General features: G+C 29.8%; 1 protein-coding gene across 1 annotated transcript in view; it reads left to right on the top strand.

The window, feature by feature from the left end:
* LOC111634998 (fasciclin-2-like) overlaps positions 1–14,898 on the top strand; it is a 220,431-nt gene that overhangs the window by 151,268 nt on the left and 54,265 nt on the right. The window contains exons 6-7 of the mRNA XM_023379842.1: positions 4,303–4,462; positions 8,081–8,266. Coding sequence (XP_023235610.1) covers positions 4,303–4,462; positions 8,081–8,266 — 346 coding nt within the window. The remainder of the gene's footprint in view (positions 1–4,302; positions 4,463–8,080; positions 8,267–14,898) is intronic.

Genomic DNA, 14,898 nt, shown 5'->3' with positions numbered 1-14,898 from the left:
ACCGAATACCTAAAAACAGGAGTAAGAAATAACAAAAACACAGTAAATTAATCATTTTGGTATTTAGATTTAATGTTATCAGGTTAGTGTTGTTTGTTTATATTTATTTATAACTTATAACATGCACAAAATAAAAAAGAAAATAATATTAGTCACATGTATTCACAATTTATAATTACAAAGATCAGCACACGTACACACCTATTCGTTTGAGAATCGTCGCACAGCTGAGGGTCTGACCCTGCCTATCCTTTTTTTTAAGTGCTCGTCTTTGCTCTTTCCTTTCTCTTTCCTCTATCGCTCTAGTTCACGTATGCCTATGCATACATCATAATATGCACTCACAATACTTTCGATTCATCATTTTTCCATTGTAGATTTTCCATTTTACAATTACGTGACTCATAACCTGGTGATAACAGAGAAAAGAGACAGATAGGACGTCGAATTAAGTCACAGTTATGATTTCACAGATTCAAGACAGCTTGGTAGCCCAAACGGCCCCAGGCTTTCGCCCGTGCACTCTAAGTGACTTTCATTACAAGCATTTAGCTTCCGAAGTTTTTGACAACAATTGTTTGGCATTGATGGCCGGGAATTTTCTCGCCAATAAGCTGCCTCGACTTGTTCAATTATGTTATCAACTGAATTTCATATTTATTTTTACATTTTCATTTCACGGTTCTTCTCTGTTCTTTTTTCTGTTATTTACACATGTAGGTCATTTCATTGTTATCCACATTTGATATCATCATTTATCACATATTGCCATGACGCTCTTGTCTGTCCGCTACAACTGTCAAGAATTAACATGATTGGCAAAATGTAGTGACAGTGGGCCAACAGAGATCAGGGTCCTTGTCATAATGTGGTTTGCGCGCCAATTTTCTTACATGCGTCAATCAAGCCAAATAGTTTGGCCGAATATTCGGCTATTTGGCCACGCTCCTGGCCGAATATACTATTCATTGCAACACTAATAAACACATTTATTAATAAATGGTTACTTTGTATGTAGCAGCATATAAATCTGCATGTCATAAATATTATATTTGTTGATAAACTTAGTAACCTTTTCAAAACTTTTACATGTTATTTTAATATTTTATCAATTGTTTTTGGAATATAACCTGGCTTTTTCCATTTTGTTAAAGACATTATATTGACAGCTATATATATATATTCTACCAGTAAACAGGAAAAGATTCTTAATTTAATTACTTAAAGAAAAACTAATTTGTATTTGTTATTTTATATAAATTTGAGTTCTGTTGTTTAAATTTTTAAGTTTAAATTTATATTATATTTATCTTTTTTATTTTCTTATTTCAAATTTCAAACTTATTTTTATTTTTTGTATTCTAGTTTATTTATTTCCTAATGACAAATTAAACTAGTCAGTTCATTGATGTTTCAAGCCCGAACTTGTGACAATTTTGAAAAACTGATGTACCAAAATGTTTAAGTCATTATTAAGAAAGTTAAACACATTTTATTAAAATATTTCAAATAAGTAGTCTGAAAGTACAGTGGGTGACCAGTTAACGAACATAATCTGTTCCAAGACTTTGTTTGTTATCTGACTTGTTCGTTAACCGATTATCGACTTATCATAGGTTTTTATGGGAATTTGATCAATTTGTTTTGGAAACTCTAAAAAATATACATATAGTAAGAAAGTATACAGTATTTATATGTAATAATGAAAATACATACTGCTCATACATAGTTTTGCATTTTTATTAATGTTTTTCCATTTGTGGGTGTTAAACAATCTGTCTAACGTCGATTGCTTTTTTCTCTTCAGGATTTTTCAGAAGTAATTAATAGCATTGTAATTGTAGCGATCCCAAAGCCTATTAACCTCAACTTGGTTTGGATGCCATTCTAAGACCGTTGTTCTGACATCTTCCCACTTCAAAAGATCTTTAATAGCAGATATCGGCATGAATCCTCTTTTTCAGAAGAAAACATACCTTGGCAAGTTTCTTGGTGTTCTTCATTCAAGAGTTCTTAGCATTCTTCTGTCATCAGATCTGTTTCAGGTTCCATTATGAGCACTTCAATGTTCTTTATTTCTCAGATGTGATTTTTGTTACTCCTTTAGCTGCTTGAGTCTTCTTGATTATGCTATATATTTCTTAGATAAGATTGAACTGTGGCCTACTGCAGACCTGTTCAAGCCATACGGCCCAGCAACATCAGAAATCTTCTGCCCACTCTCTACTTTTGTTGTTATACTCTCACCTTTCGAAAATAAAATCCGACGCAAAACTTAACAAGTGCCCACCCGATAGTCTCGCAATTACTATAAAAGAATTGTTTCTGTCAGAAAAATAAAAGGCTGAAATTACAAGGGAGAGTTTCAAAGTTTGGAGGAATACTATCCAATCAGTATATACTGGGTTGAGCATCAATGTTAACGTTTCCTGCGCTCTGAGAAGTTTCGAATTGTTGCCCAAAGACAATTGGTATTCATTATTTTACGTCGCTGTTTCTTGCGTTTGTTCTGTGAGGCATTCGTTGTCCGAACATAAAAATCTTTTGTGAAAGTGTTCGTTATCTGATTTGTTTGTAGTTCAAACTGTTCGTTAACTGATCCCACTGTATATTGTATATATTTAACAGTAGTAATAAGCACACTTAAATATACTTTTTAATATTCTACATTTTTTTATTGGACTTTGCCGACAACAAATCTCTCTATCCTCCTATCCAAACTTTGAATTGGCCAGAGCCACTAAACTCTTTGTAGGGAAAATCAAATATCTTATATCCTCTGCCATCTCAGATCAATGTATTATCCAGGCTCTATGGTACTTAACTGCGATGGTCTAACAAGAACTAGTGTGTTTGGCAAGGACTTGGCTGTTCAGCTGTTACTTAATGCTTATACAGGGTATATATATTNTTACATGGGATATACTAATATACTATACTAATAATGTATTTTTTTCATTCTTTTCGGTTATCTGATTTTTTCAGTTATCCGACCAACCTGAGTCTCCAATTGAGTCGGATAATCGATGCTCTACTGTACTATAAAAAATTATTTGTCAGAAAGGTAAACAAAAAGCTGGAATTACAAGGGAGAGTTTCAAAATTCAGAGGAATATTAATACTATCTGATCGGTATCAGGTTGGGCATTGATGTTGACATCTCCCGCTCTCCGAAAGGTTTTGAATTGTTACCTGAAGACAAGGGAAAATCAGTCAGTATTTGTTATTTTCCATCCCTTCGTTTTATGTTTGTTCAGTAAAGTGTTCGTTATCCGAACATGTGTTCATTGTTCAATCATAAAAATCTTTCGAGAAAGTGTTCGTTATCTGATTTGTTTGCTATCCGAACTGTTCATTAACCGATCACCCACTGTATTTGCAAGTTATTATGCAAATGTAATTTAACTTCAAATTTATATAATTATCATAATTTAGATTGTGAATTAATAAATTTGTCAAAACATACAAATTATATTTAATTTTTTTATAAGAATACAAGATCTGGTTGAAAAGTAATGTGTATACTAAATATGTATTGTGTATTATGGCAGCATTATAACATTCATTTACCTAAAAGTCCGTTGTGTAATCTTTCCTTAACAGTTAGAGCAGATTTTTATCTTCTCATGTCTACATAAGTATTATTGAATATTTAGGACATGTTTTGAGTAGTTGTTAGAAGAATAGAAAAAAATATTAAACAATGATGTTCAGTGAAATTTTATATGAAGTTAAAAATGAATGCAACTGAAACTTAGGATGCAATAAAAACTGTGTATGGTAGTAAAGTTCTCTCATGAGCTTGCTGACATAAAATTCTTTCAGAAAGGTGAGAACTGATGAGTGATGAGTCAGGATCAAGATGTCTTTCATCTTCAACTTTAAGTGATAATGTTGAACATTTACAGTATGTCATTCTTCAAGATCAATGAATGACAATTAGAAGTTCTCATTAGAAGTCAAACATCATTATTTTGAAACCACCAAGAATAAGCTGTAACTGATGTTGTACAACAGCTCATTGAAAATGAGATGCTATGAGGCATGGAAAAAAAAGATGAAATAAATGCATTATGTCAGAAGAGTTTACTGTACAGGGAATTAGCATTAAAATGGAACAATTTTGAGTAATTTGATTGTAATAAAATTATTTCTCATTACTTTTCAATCAGTTCTCTTAATTATTTCTCTTTAAACATAAAGTTCAAAGCTTTCTTACTTGTAAATTTAATCAGTATTATATGAACTATTATGCCTTCACATTCCAATAAAAATTATGCATTATTTATAAAATATTTATAGAAATTGCAAGATTTAAGCAACAAGGAAGGATATTTTGTTGGAAAAGAAACAGGTGTTTTAACAATTCGAAGTGTGAAAAAAGAAGATTCTGGTAATTACACTTGTGAAGCTAAAAATGATGCTGGAACTGCTTCTAAAATTCTTCATCTTATTGTTGTAGGTATGTATAATAAATGAATTAATTGACAAAAAATAGTGGACATATAGTAATTTATGATGAAATTATTTGTGTTTTTAATAAATATAATGGATAAAAATTTCAATTTGTATTATTATATAAGCTTTTAATAATGTTGGATTTATACTATTGTAGCCAAATATAAACAAGTACTGTACAGTAGAACATCAATTATCCAAAATAATTGGGGTATGATAATTTTGAATAACCAATTTGTTTGGATAATCAATCACACTTGGTAAGGAAAGAATAAAAGGTGATAAATATCTTAAACAAAGTAAAAATATTAATTTTAATTCTGGCACAACAGTAAAACTGGTTAAGGCATAGAAATTTAATACACATGAATGCTAAGAAATAATGAAAAAATTGTCTAATTTATAAAATCAAAGTACAGAAAACAATAAAAAAACAAAAACCACTTCAGAAAGATTATTTCATTGCAATCTACAATGTGCTGACAAAACTGAATTTAAAGTAAAAAAATATATAATAGTATAATTAAGATTAAGTAAAATATAATATTCACATAAAAGGTATTTATTACAGTTCTTTTTTTAAAGAAGTCACTTAGCTTGCTTTTTTTTACTTACTTGTTAGTTTTTTCTTTTTAATTCTGTTAAATCCTTGACATGCTTAACTGTCACAAGAGTTGAAAAATCTGATTCAGGTTGCATTTCTATGTCAATGCTGTTTCTAATCCATCAAATACTTCACTTTGCCTATACACAATGAAGTATTTGATAGATTAGAAGCCTGTGACTCATTAATCATGCTTTTGTATTTGTACTGTAATAAATGAAACCTAACACTAATGTTGATGACAAATAGCACAAAATCAGGCCCACAGAAGATTGCTAACAATTATTATTATGTAAAAACTTCATAATTTCTGGAATTATCACTCCTTGAATTAAATTTTAATTATTCAATTTTTTGGATAATTGGTACTCTACTATATCTGTTCAAATCATCCAAGTTCAATAAAATTATGCAAATTTAGATAATCAAATATTTAAGCTAGATTTATTATCAGGCTATATTTTTGCTAATTAAATTATACAGATGATATGTAATTTGGACTAAAAGTAGGTAATTAAATCACCATCTTTTATTAAATTGAACAATTAGAATTAAATTAATTTAGAATACTTTGCAAAGATCAGTCCAGAGCTGGACTTGAACCCCCACACCTGTTTACCATGCAGTTGCACATTGCTAATTACTAGTTGAAACTCTATCCAATCTTCATTTCTAGACCAATTATTTAGAAGATATAACCATACTGGGTAGTTGTCAGGCAGACTGGAAATGAGTACATGCCCATGGCTTTCATGGCATCAGCTGATTTTAATCCTTTACTCCTGGGCTTGATTTCTTGTATGAAATTTAGATATAATTTTATTAGTAAAATTGTTAATGATTAGCAAAATTTGTTACTAAGGGTTGATTTATTGTCATTTTCCAAAATTATCTCATAAAATTATGATATAATTCTGCTAATGTTTCTTGACATGTAAATGATTTAATTTATATTAAATCATTTGAAAGTCAAAGAAAGCAAAGTACTTAGAGTTTAATCAACATTCTAATTTACAAATTTCACTATACAATATATTTTTAGATGCAATAAAAATAGCAGCTCATGCTGCCTAATATCAGTATGATGAATAACAATAGTATACTAGAACTGATATTACAGTATCTAAGTTAGAACATGCAAACTTACATTTACCTCTGTAACATTCTGGATCAGTCACTAATACTGTGGGTGAAGAGTGAATTTTTGTATGTGTGTTTGACACATTTAAATTTTTTCTATACTATTTATTTACATTCCTGATTTTTTTATTTTATTTATTTACAAAGGTAAGGGGGCCTCAGCTTCTTCATGGCTATATTACTGTTGAGTCACAACTATTATTTTACATAATAAACAATATATATTTTTAATTTAATTAATTAAAATTCATTTAAGAATTGAGATTCAACATTTTTGTCTTTTTCATATTAATATTTACTGGTCATGGAATATTCTCCACCACTGCTCTGACTTAATAACTACAGTAATTTCTGCCATATAGCCACACTGCTTGCAACACTGCTAAATGGTGTAATGCTATTGCAAGCATTTTATTAAATCATGAGATGTAGTGGCTGAATGAGAAGAACTATTATCTGAATGGGAAGTGTGGGAGATGACACTGCACTGTTTAACAGTGCTCTTGCAGGAGGGAATCTGACCCACAACTGCCCTAATGAGTTGTTTTTATTTTGTAAACTGTTTGATAGCACTAGTTTTTGTTAAATACATTACTTTTAATTATTTATAATAATTTATGTAATTAATATGAATAAAAATTGAGACATTAATTTTTGTTTCTGTTTTATTTGTGGTGCTGCAATTTTGCAGTGCTTATCATGTGATACCACTGTATAATAATCATATAATTATGCATTTTCAGCCAATTGGAAGAAAAAAATGATTTCAATTGGTATGGAAGCAAATTATTATGATTATATCGTATTCAAGTTAACATTTTGTCTAGAAGGAGTTTGTCCAAGTAATATTTGAACTGTATGTTGTTCTTAATGTTGCCACCAGGCCGGTTTTCACCCAGACAAGCTGGTTTTTAAATTCAAAGTCCAGATTAATTATTAATTTGTCTGGTTTTCATAGAAATTGTGAAATTATGGTGAAACAAAATAAATTTATAAAAATATTTATGAGTATTTTATTTTAACGGTTAAAGGTTAACTTCACACCCTCACCCAAACTTATCCCTAGGCCAAGAGTGATAGAAAATGCACTTTTAAAATTCTAATTTGCAAATATCTCTGGCAAATATTAGGTTTGTTCCAACACAAGTCCCTAACTGGTTTAAAACTGGCAGGCGCATTGTTCAGGTTTTGGTTATAAAAAGGCATTGCATATATGTCATACAGTTTCAAATTCAAACCAGTCAGGGACTTGTGTTGGAACAAACCTATTGTAAAGCGAATGTGACAGTTTCAGTTTATAATTTCTATTTTAATTATTTAATATGACAACTGAAGAAATTGAAAACCCGAAAGAGGAAGTGAACTTGTAAATTTAATAAAAATTGGCTGACAAAACAAATTCTACTCACAATGAAAAAAACTAATTTTTTTTATTTCTAAGTATGCCACCAGGCCGGTTTTCACCCAGACAAGCTGGTTTTTAAAGTATAACATCCTAATTTTAAAATGTCCGGGTCAGCAATTTTGAAAAGGTGGCAACACTGGTTGTTCTAAACCATTTTTTCCAGATTTATAAATTCTTTGTTAAAATTTTGAAATGAAGACATTACAGATACTTGTTGAAATAACTTATTCCAAATCATTAAGTTTGTAACTCATTAATTTGAAGATGTTATTAATAAAAATTTTAACTCAGATAAACATTATTTTTATTCAAATATTTTAGAAAAATTACATTAAGATATAAATAATAAATTTTCAAATGAGTTTATATTGAAATTTATTTCACTTTGAATTTATTTATATCTTGAGATTCTAAATATAAAAGTGTGACTTTCAGTTGTATTTAAATTAATAGAAAAATGAATTATTTTATAGTTAAACCTGAAATAAGGAAATTTGACAATATTACTGTTATTGAAAATAAGGAGGCCAAGCTAGAATGTCATGCTTTTGGAGAGCCATTACCAAAACTTTCAATAAGAAAAGATGGCAATGAAGATCCATTTGGAGAAGATGTAAGTTTTCAGAGGCATAAACAATTTGAAAAATATTATAATTCAAGTTCTAAGATACTGTAGATTAATTTTTTGTTTTTAGCTTGATATAGAAAAATAAATAGTTATTTTTTGTTCGGAGTTTCTTGATGTAAGTTCTTTATCTCTGATACAAAGCAGATAAAGGATAAAAAAAATGAAATCAATATTTTTAGTTTTTTTTAATTTTTAAGCTTGCTTTTAAACTAAAAACAACAAATAATGTTAAATTTACTCCATTGTTAAATTTTATTACTATAGATTAAATCATCAAACTCATAAATTATAAAGTCTGATCAAAAAATACAGAGACTTTTTTATGAAATTATTCTGTATTTGAACAACAGACTTAAAAATTGCAAGGTAGAGAAAATTAATCATTTCTTAATGCTGAGCTAAATTTTAAGTTTTTTCCATTAGGTATCAGCCTACAACACCATTATTAATTTTAAAATATGATTAATATTCTGTAATTATGCAAGATTGCCAATTTCAAGAAGCAGCATAGGTGCATTAAATTTGCTTTAATAGGGGAAAACAAGTGCAAAAAATGATCAAGAAAATTTTTAAAGACATGTTGAAAGATTTATGAGTGGCACAATAGATTTAAAAATGATTACTTGTCAATTGAAAATGATCCATGATCAAGAAGACCATCAACATCCACTTCCAATGACAAAAAGAATGAAATTGTTACTTTGATGAAAATAAATTGGACAATAACAATGTGAGAAATAATAGTAGCTACTAACTTTTCTTATGGTTCTTGTCAAGCCATTGTTGACTATTTGGGGGATACAATAGAGTTACCAAATAATTTGTTACTCAAATCTTAAATCAAGAACAGAAGCATCAATACTTGGAAATTGCCTAGGATCTTCTTGAACATGCTAAAGAAGACAACAATTTTTTTGAAATCCATTATTATAGGTGAAAAAAGCTGAGTCTTTGGATATGATATCAAAACTAAATGATGGTCCAGAAAATGGAGAAAATCAAATAAACTCCATTCAATGCTGAACAATACCATAATACATTGGGCTATTTTTCAGCTACATTAATAATTAAATTTTAAGTATTTTAATGACTGCAGAATAAGAAGTAAAGAATTTCGTTCTCAAAATTTCTGGCTGTATGTAGCTTTGCATTGTCCTGATGTAAACATTAAGTTTTCCTCTTCCACAAATCTAATCTTTCATTAAATTTGCTCTCTTATTTAAGAGAGTTTTATTAAGTTTTATGTAAAACTCTGTTAAGTTCCACTCACTTATTAATACTGGAGTGGAAGTATAACACCAAATCTTCTTTGTAATACCTTCTAAACAATTCTCCAGTAACTTATTATCTTAATATTGACTAACATTTTTGATTCTTCAGCTGGATCTTCTTCAAGTTGAATATAAACACTGCATTTTAAAAATGTTCCATTAATTGAATGTCTTTATATTTTAAGAATGTTCTGGAACATTTTTATTTCAAGAAAGTATATTTGTAAAGAATCAACATGTTTAAATTAAATTTCTAAGAAAATAATTATATTAAGAATAGGAAATTAAAATACCACATATTATTTTATTAAAACAAATATTCAATTTGTTTCAGTTTTAACAGTTAATGTATAAAAATGTGTAAAAGAAAATCATATTCATTTATAAAATAACTTATTTTAATGTGTAAATAATTATATTTTATTTTTAATTGAAAATTTTAACTTTCTATTAAATTATTATGTTATGTTATCAAATATCATTCACTATTACTAAAATAATCAGACTAAAATATAACTGGCAAGTTTCATTAATAATTAATGAAACTTGCCAGTTATATTTTAGTCTGATTATTGATAAATAACTGTGGAAATAAACAGTTTAAGTATTGAAATATCAAATATCAGGTCAACACAAACTTGTGTTATCACTAAACCCCAGATTTTTCAGATCAATAAAAGTAGAGTTTTGGATCTGAAATCAGATCAAAAAGATCATGTTTTCAAATCTATTTTCGGAACAAAAACAGATAACTGAAGGAAATTTGATAATTTTGTTTATCTATTTTTTAAATAATTTAAATTCATTACAAGAGATGATGATGCTTTTCTGTATTAGATCGTTACGATTGATGAGACTTGTGTCTCGTACGTAAACAGACAAAAATCAATCAATCAATGGCCGTTTTCACTCGGTTTAAAAAAAAAAAAAAAAAAGTCGGAAAATTGCTGTCTGCCAGGAAAGTCATGGCATGACTTTTGGAACAGAGGAGGAGTGCTGTTAGTGTAATTTATGAAATGCGGCAACACAATCAATTTAGAAATTTATTGTTACACATTATGTAGTTAAGGAGAGCCATTCCGAACAAACCTCGTGGCATGAGCTTTCGGGTGGTTTTCTTGCAAGACAATGCCCATCCGCATAATGTCCCGCGAGCCCTACTTCAACAATTCAAATAGGAATTGTTTGATCTCCGTCCTTACAGCCTTGATTTGAGCCTAGCGATTGCAAACTTTTCATGCATGTGAAGAAATGGCTTGCATCATAATGCTTTGAGAATGACAGAGTTGCAGTCCAGCATAAGGACATAGTTTCAATCAAGGCGGCAGAATTCTATGAAGATGGAATACAAAAACTTGTTAATTGCTACAAGTATTTTAGTTGGCCGGATGGCCGAGCAGTCAAGGCGACAGCCTACCGCTCTGGGGGACCCGGGATCGAATCCGAACGGGTCGAATAATCCCCAGGAATTTTTGGGGGATGCTCCGTCCGGATATGTCAGCCCGTCCCTCACGACCCGGTTGCCCCATTGTGGTCCTGGCCGAACCCATAATGGGTTTGCTAAAAAGAGTGCCTATTATTGCCCACAGGGTAGAAAGAGTTTAAAAAACAAAAAAAGATATCTCAGTTTAACTAGAGGTTATATTGAAAAATAAAATGTGTAGTTTTCAGTTCTATACAATAAAATTTTCTGACTGTATTAATGTTTCAATAACCAAATGGAAATTACTTTCCGGATTGCCCTCATATATATTTATGGTTCTAGTATAAATTTAATTTTACATATTGTAGTAAGACGCAGGGCCGAATCTAGTGGCAGGCATCATGGACTCCCGCACAGGGACCTCCACAAAAGAAATTAATAAAAATAAAGAGAGAGAAATGAATGAAAAGTAAGGAATGGTTCGGGAAACGAAATACAGCAGATTACATTTATAAATACCGTATAAATTTAAAGTAAAGAACACTATAGTAGAGTCTGTGCGGGCCTTATAAGGGCATCCGCAATTGCGTCTGCTCCGGGACTCCTATATAAATAAATACATCCTTGGTTAGCGTTCTCTGTGTTCCAAGTTAAACATAACTTGGAAACATTTGTTTTGATTTATTACTCGTATTAAAATAAAAAGAAGCTATAAGCGGCAAGAAGACACATTTACAGAAAAATATTTAATATTTAAAAATAAAAAGCTTAGTTCACACTGAGCGCGATTCGNAAAAATTTTAAAATTGTTTAAATTTTATAACAATTCAAAATGAATAACTAGGTATGTAATTTGTAGTATTGTTATCAAAATAGTTGTATACAAGATAATTAATGTAAAATCTTTAGATAATATGAAGTTAAATATATAAAAAAATGTTTTTAAACATTTTTTAGATAATAAGAAGTGGTGTGTGTAAAGGTGTTTTAAAGGTACAAACCTTACAAACATTTGTAATTTGATGGAAATTTTATGATTTTAACTTTCAGTAATCTGTAATCAAAAAGGTGTGTTTTGGAAAACATGACCTTATTTGTTTGTTTATAAAACTGTTGTAACTTGTGAATTTTTATTTTAGTTGGTTGAAGAAGGGCAAGGAATGCTCGAAATGTGTAAAAATACAATGAGCATGTATCAACTGAATAAAATTTAATAATGAGATTTGCCAAGTGTCTGAATAAATACAATAATTGATTTGTGTTTGAATTACTAAAAATTACTGGTATGGTTTCAAAAATACCCAACAAAAGTAGTTTCTTGCCAGAACAAATGAGGGCAATTACATCTTTAAAATGTAAACAAACTTGTTCGGCCAAAAGATGTAATGCATGAATCACATTATATAAAAAAGGCTTCAAAATGAGTGCAGCATCCTTCATGTATGCTGCGCCATCTGAAAGCACAATGAGCACTTTTTTAGTATTCTGGAGAAATTTATCTTGCCACAATAACATTAGACCTTCCTGAACAAATCTTGCTATCGCCTCTGCTCTTGTCCTCTCCATAAATTTGCATAAAAGAAGATGAATTTTAGTGCAATCTTTTCCATTAAGTTTTCCTACTATCATTGAAGCAACATATCATCCACATGAGTCTGTAGTTTCATCTATAGCAAATCATATAGCATTGTCACTAATTTCTTTATGGATTTCTTCAAGCACTTCCTGAACAAGGATGCTTCAGTTTATGCAGTTTATTCTATATTACATCCTATAAGGGTTCTTGCTGTATCTAAGAAAAATATGTTTCCTTGATCCTGAGGTTCCATTTTTGTGAGCAGCATCTGGGATGTTCGATCCTGTTGATGTGCTGCTTGCATGTATCTTGCAGAACGCACATGATCCTCAAAATGTGATTTCTTCATGCACACAAATGTATTTTGACATATCTGGCAGAACACTTTTGAGCCATCCACTGTGAAGTCGCTCTCGGCTAACTTTGCTCCCTTCACTCACTTAAGCAAAAGCTCATGCACAGAACTTTTATGCTTACCCATTAAATTTCTTAGTCTGTAACCGAATATAAAAGCTAACAGCTGTGCACACTTCTGCACTTCATACTGTTGTCAGGTCTTAGGAAATGTCATCAATAATTTATTTAAAAAGTAGCCAAAAAGTTACTGAATGAAATTAAATTAGCTCAAAAGATAGCTAAGATGCTAATAGTTTTTATTTTTTCCAATTTAAAAAGAAATCCTGAATTTGGCATAATGTAATTTGACTTGGCAGCATCGTGAACAAAACGATGTCAGAAGATCTCTGCTTTTGTTCTGAAATCCGAAATGGTTTTTTTTGGTACCTATAATGGCATCAATGACAGTATTTCTCTGAAAATTATGAATGTATTTTAAAAATTGCAAGAAAATCCAATAAATCTAGCATTTTTGCTGATTTCAGTTCAAAAAATGTAAAAAGTTCATTTTCGTCGGTTAGAAGCAAAAATGTCTTATTTTCGGAACTATCCTCGGATTCTCAGATAAATCCGGGGTCTAGTTATCACTACATTATCAATATTGAGTTTATTGAGAAAACAGTAGAATATTTTTGCTATCTTATACCAAAATTTATAAATATATCCAAAACAATAAATGATTATTTTAATAAAAATATCAAATGTGTATAAAATCTAAAAGCAGACAACTATTGTATGTACAAAATCATATGTTTCACAAACTGGTATTAGATATTTCATTAAACCACTCATAAATATTTTCCAGCAAAATTATTTATTAATCAAATGTTTTTGGCTATCTAAGTAGCAATCCTCAGGATACAATGGAAAAAGCATAAAAAATAAAAATAAACATACAATGTAGCTATAAGCCGCAGTCAGTTTAAAAAGTGTAGAATAATACCAAATAAATTAATAAATTTGTCCAGTTATAAGTAGTAGTGCTTGTAATTTACTGCAATTATGTAAATTGTATCACAGATAGTGTTATATAAATTACAATCTAGCAATTATCACAAAAGCAGGGTAAATACCATGGACAAGAAACAACAATTAACCTGGATCAAGGAGCCAAAATTATAATTATTGATTTGCATGAAGAAAATATTAAGGAACAAGAAATAGCAAGGAAAGTGAATTGTTTACAATCTAAAATGCTAAAAATAATCCAAAAATATAATGAAACTGGAAGTTTAAATGCTGAAAAAAGTTCTGGTCATTATAAATTTACTTTAGAAATGACAGAAATCAGCACTTAGAAAATTGTAAAACAAAATAAATGTCACAAGCATGAATGTCTATTTTGTTTTACAGTTATCTAAGTGCTGATTTCTGTTATTACAATGACTTGTTAAATTTCTCACTAAAGTTATGGTGTGAGGTTCACTTGACTATAATGAACTTGAAAAATTGTGATTTTTTAATGAGACAATAAATAGTGATATGTTAGGTTATTTTCTCATCCCAACAATGGAGGATCATTTTCAATATAATGGTGTAATCTTTCAACAGAGTGGAGTTAAATATCATACATGTAAAAAAGCCAAAGAATGGTTTATTTACTTCTTAAAAAATAACACTCGTGGATTGGCCTGGAAACTCACCAGACTAGTCACTAATTGAAAATATTTGATCTATTTGTAAAGAATTTTACCCAACCAATAAACAAGATCTATAAAAAAAAAAAAAATGTATGAAAATTTGGTCTGAAATTACTTTTGAACGATGTGAATTACTTATTGATTGTATGCTTAAAAGTAAGGTGATCAATTGTCCTCCTTTTGTAAGTTCTGTCCTCCTTCAAAAACGTGTCCTCCTACATGTCCTCCTTTTTGATATTTGAAGACTAATCTGTAAATCTCTGTATTCAATCAATGCCGAACCAATCCATTGCGTGTGATGTGATATGACGTGTTTGTATTTAACATGACGATTCATCAAGGCTCTGTACCATGCAA

Source organism: Centruroides sculpturatus, unplaced genomic scaffold (assembly GCF_000671375.1).
Source record: "Centruroides sculpturatus isolate CEXI.00-Female unplaced genomic scaffold, Cexi_2.0 scaffold789, whole genome shotgun sequence".
Taxonomy (NCBI): Eukaryota; Metazoa; Arthropoda; class Arachnida; order Scorpiones; family Buthidae; genus Centruroides; species Centruroides sculpturatus.
The sequence above is the reverse complement of the archived record's forward strand: the minus strand, read 5'-3'. Positions and strand labels throughout refer to the sequence as shown.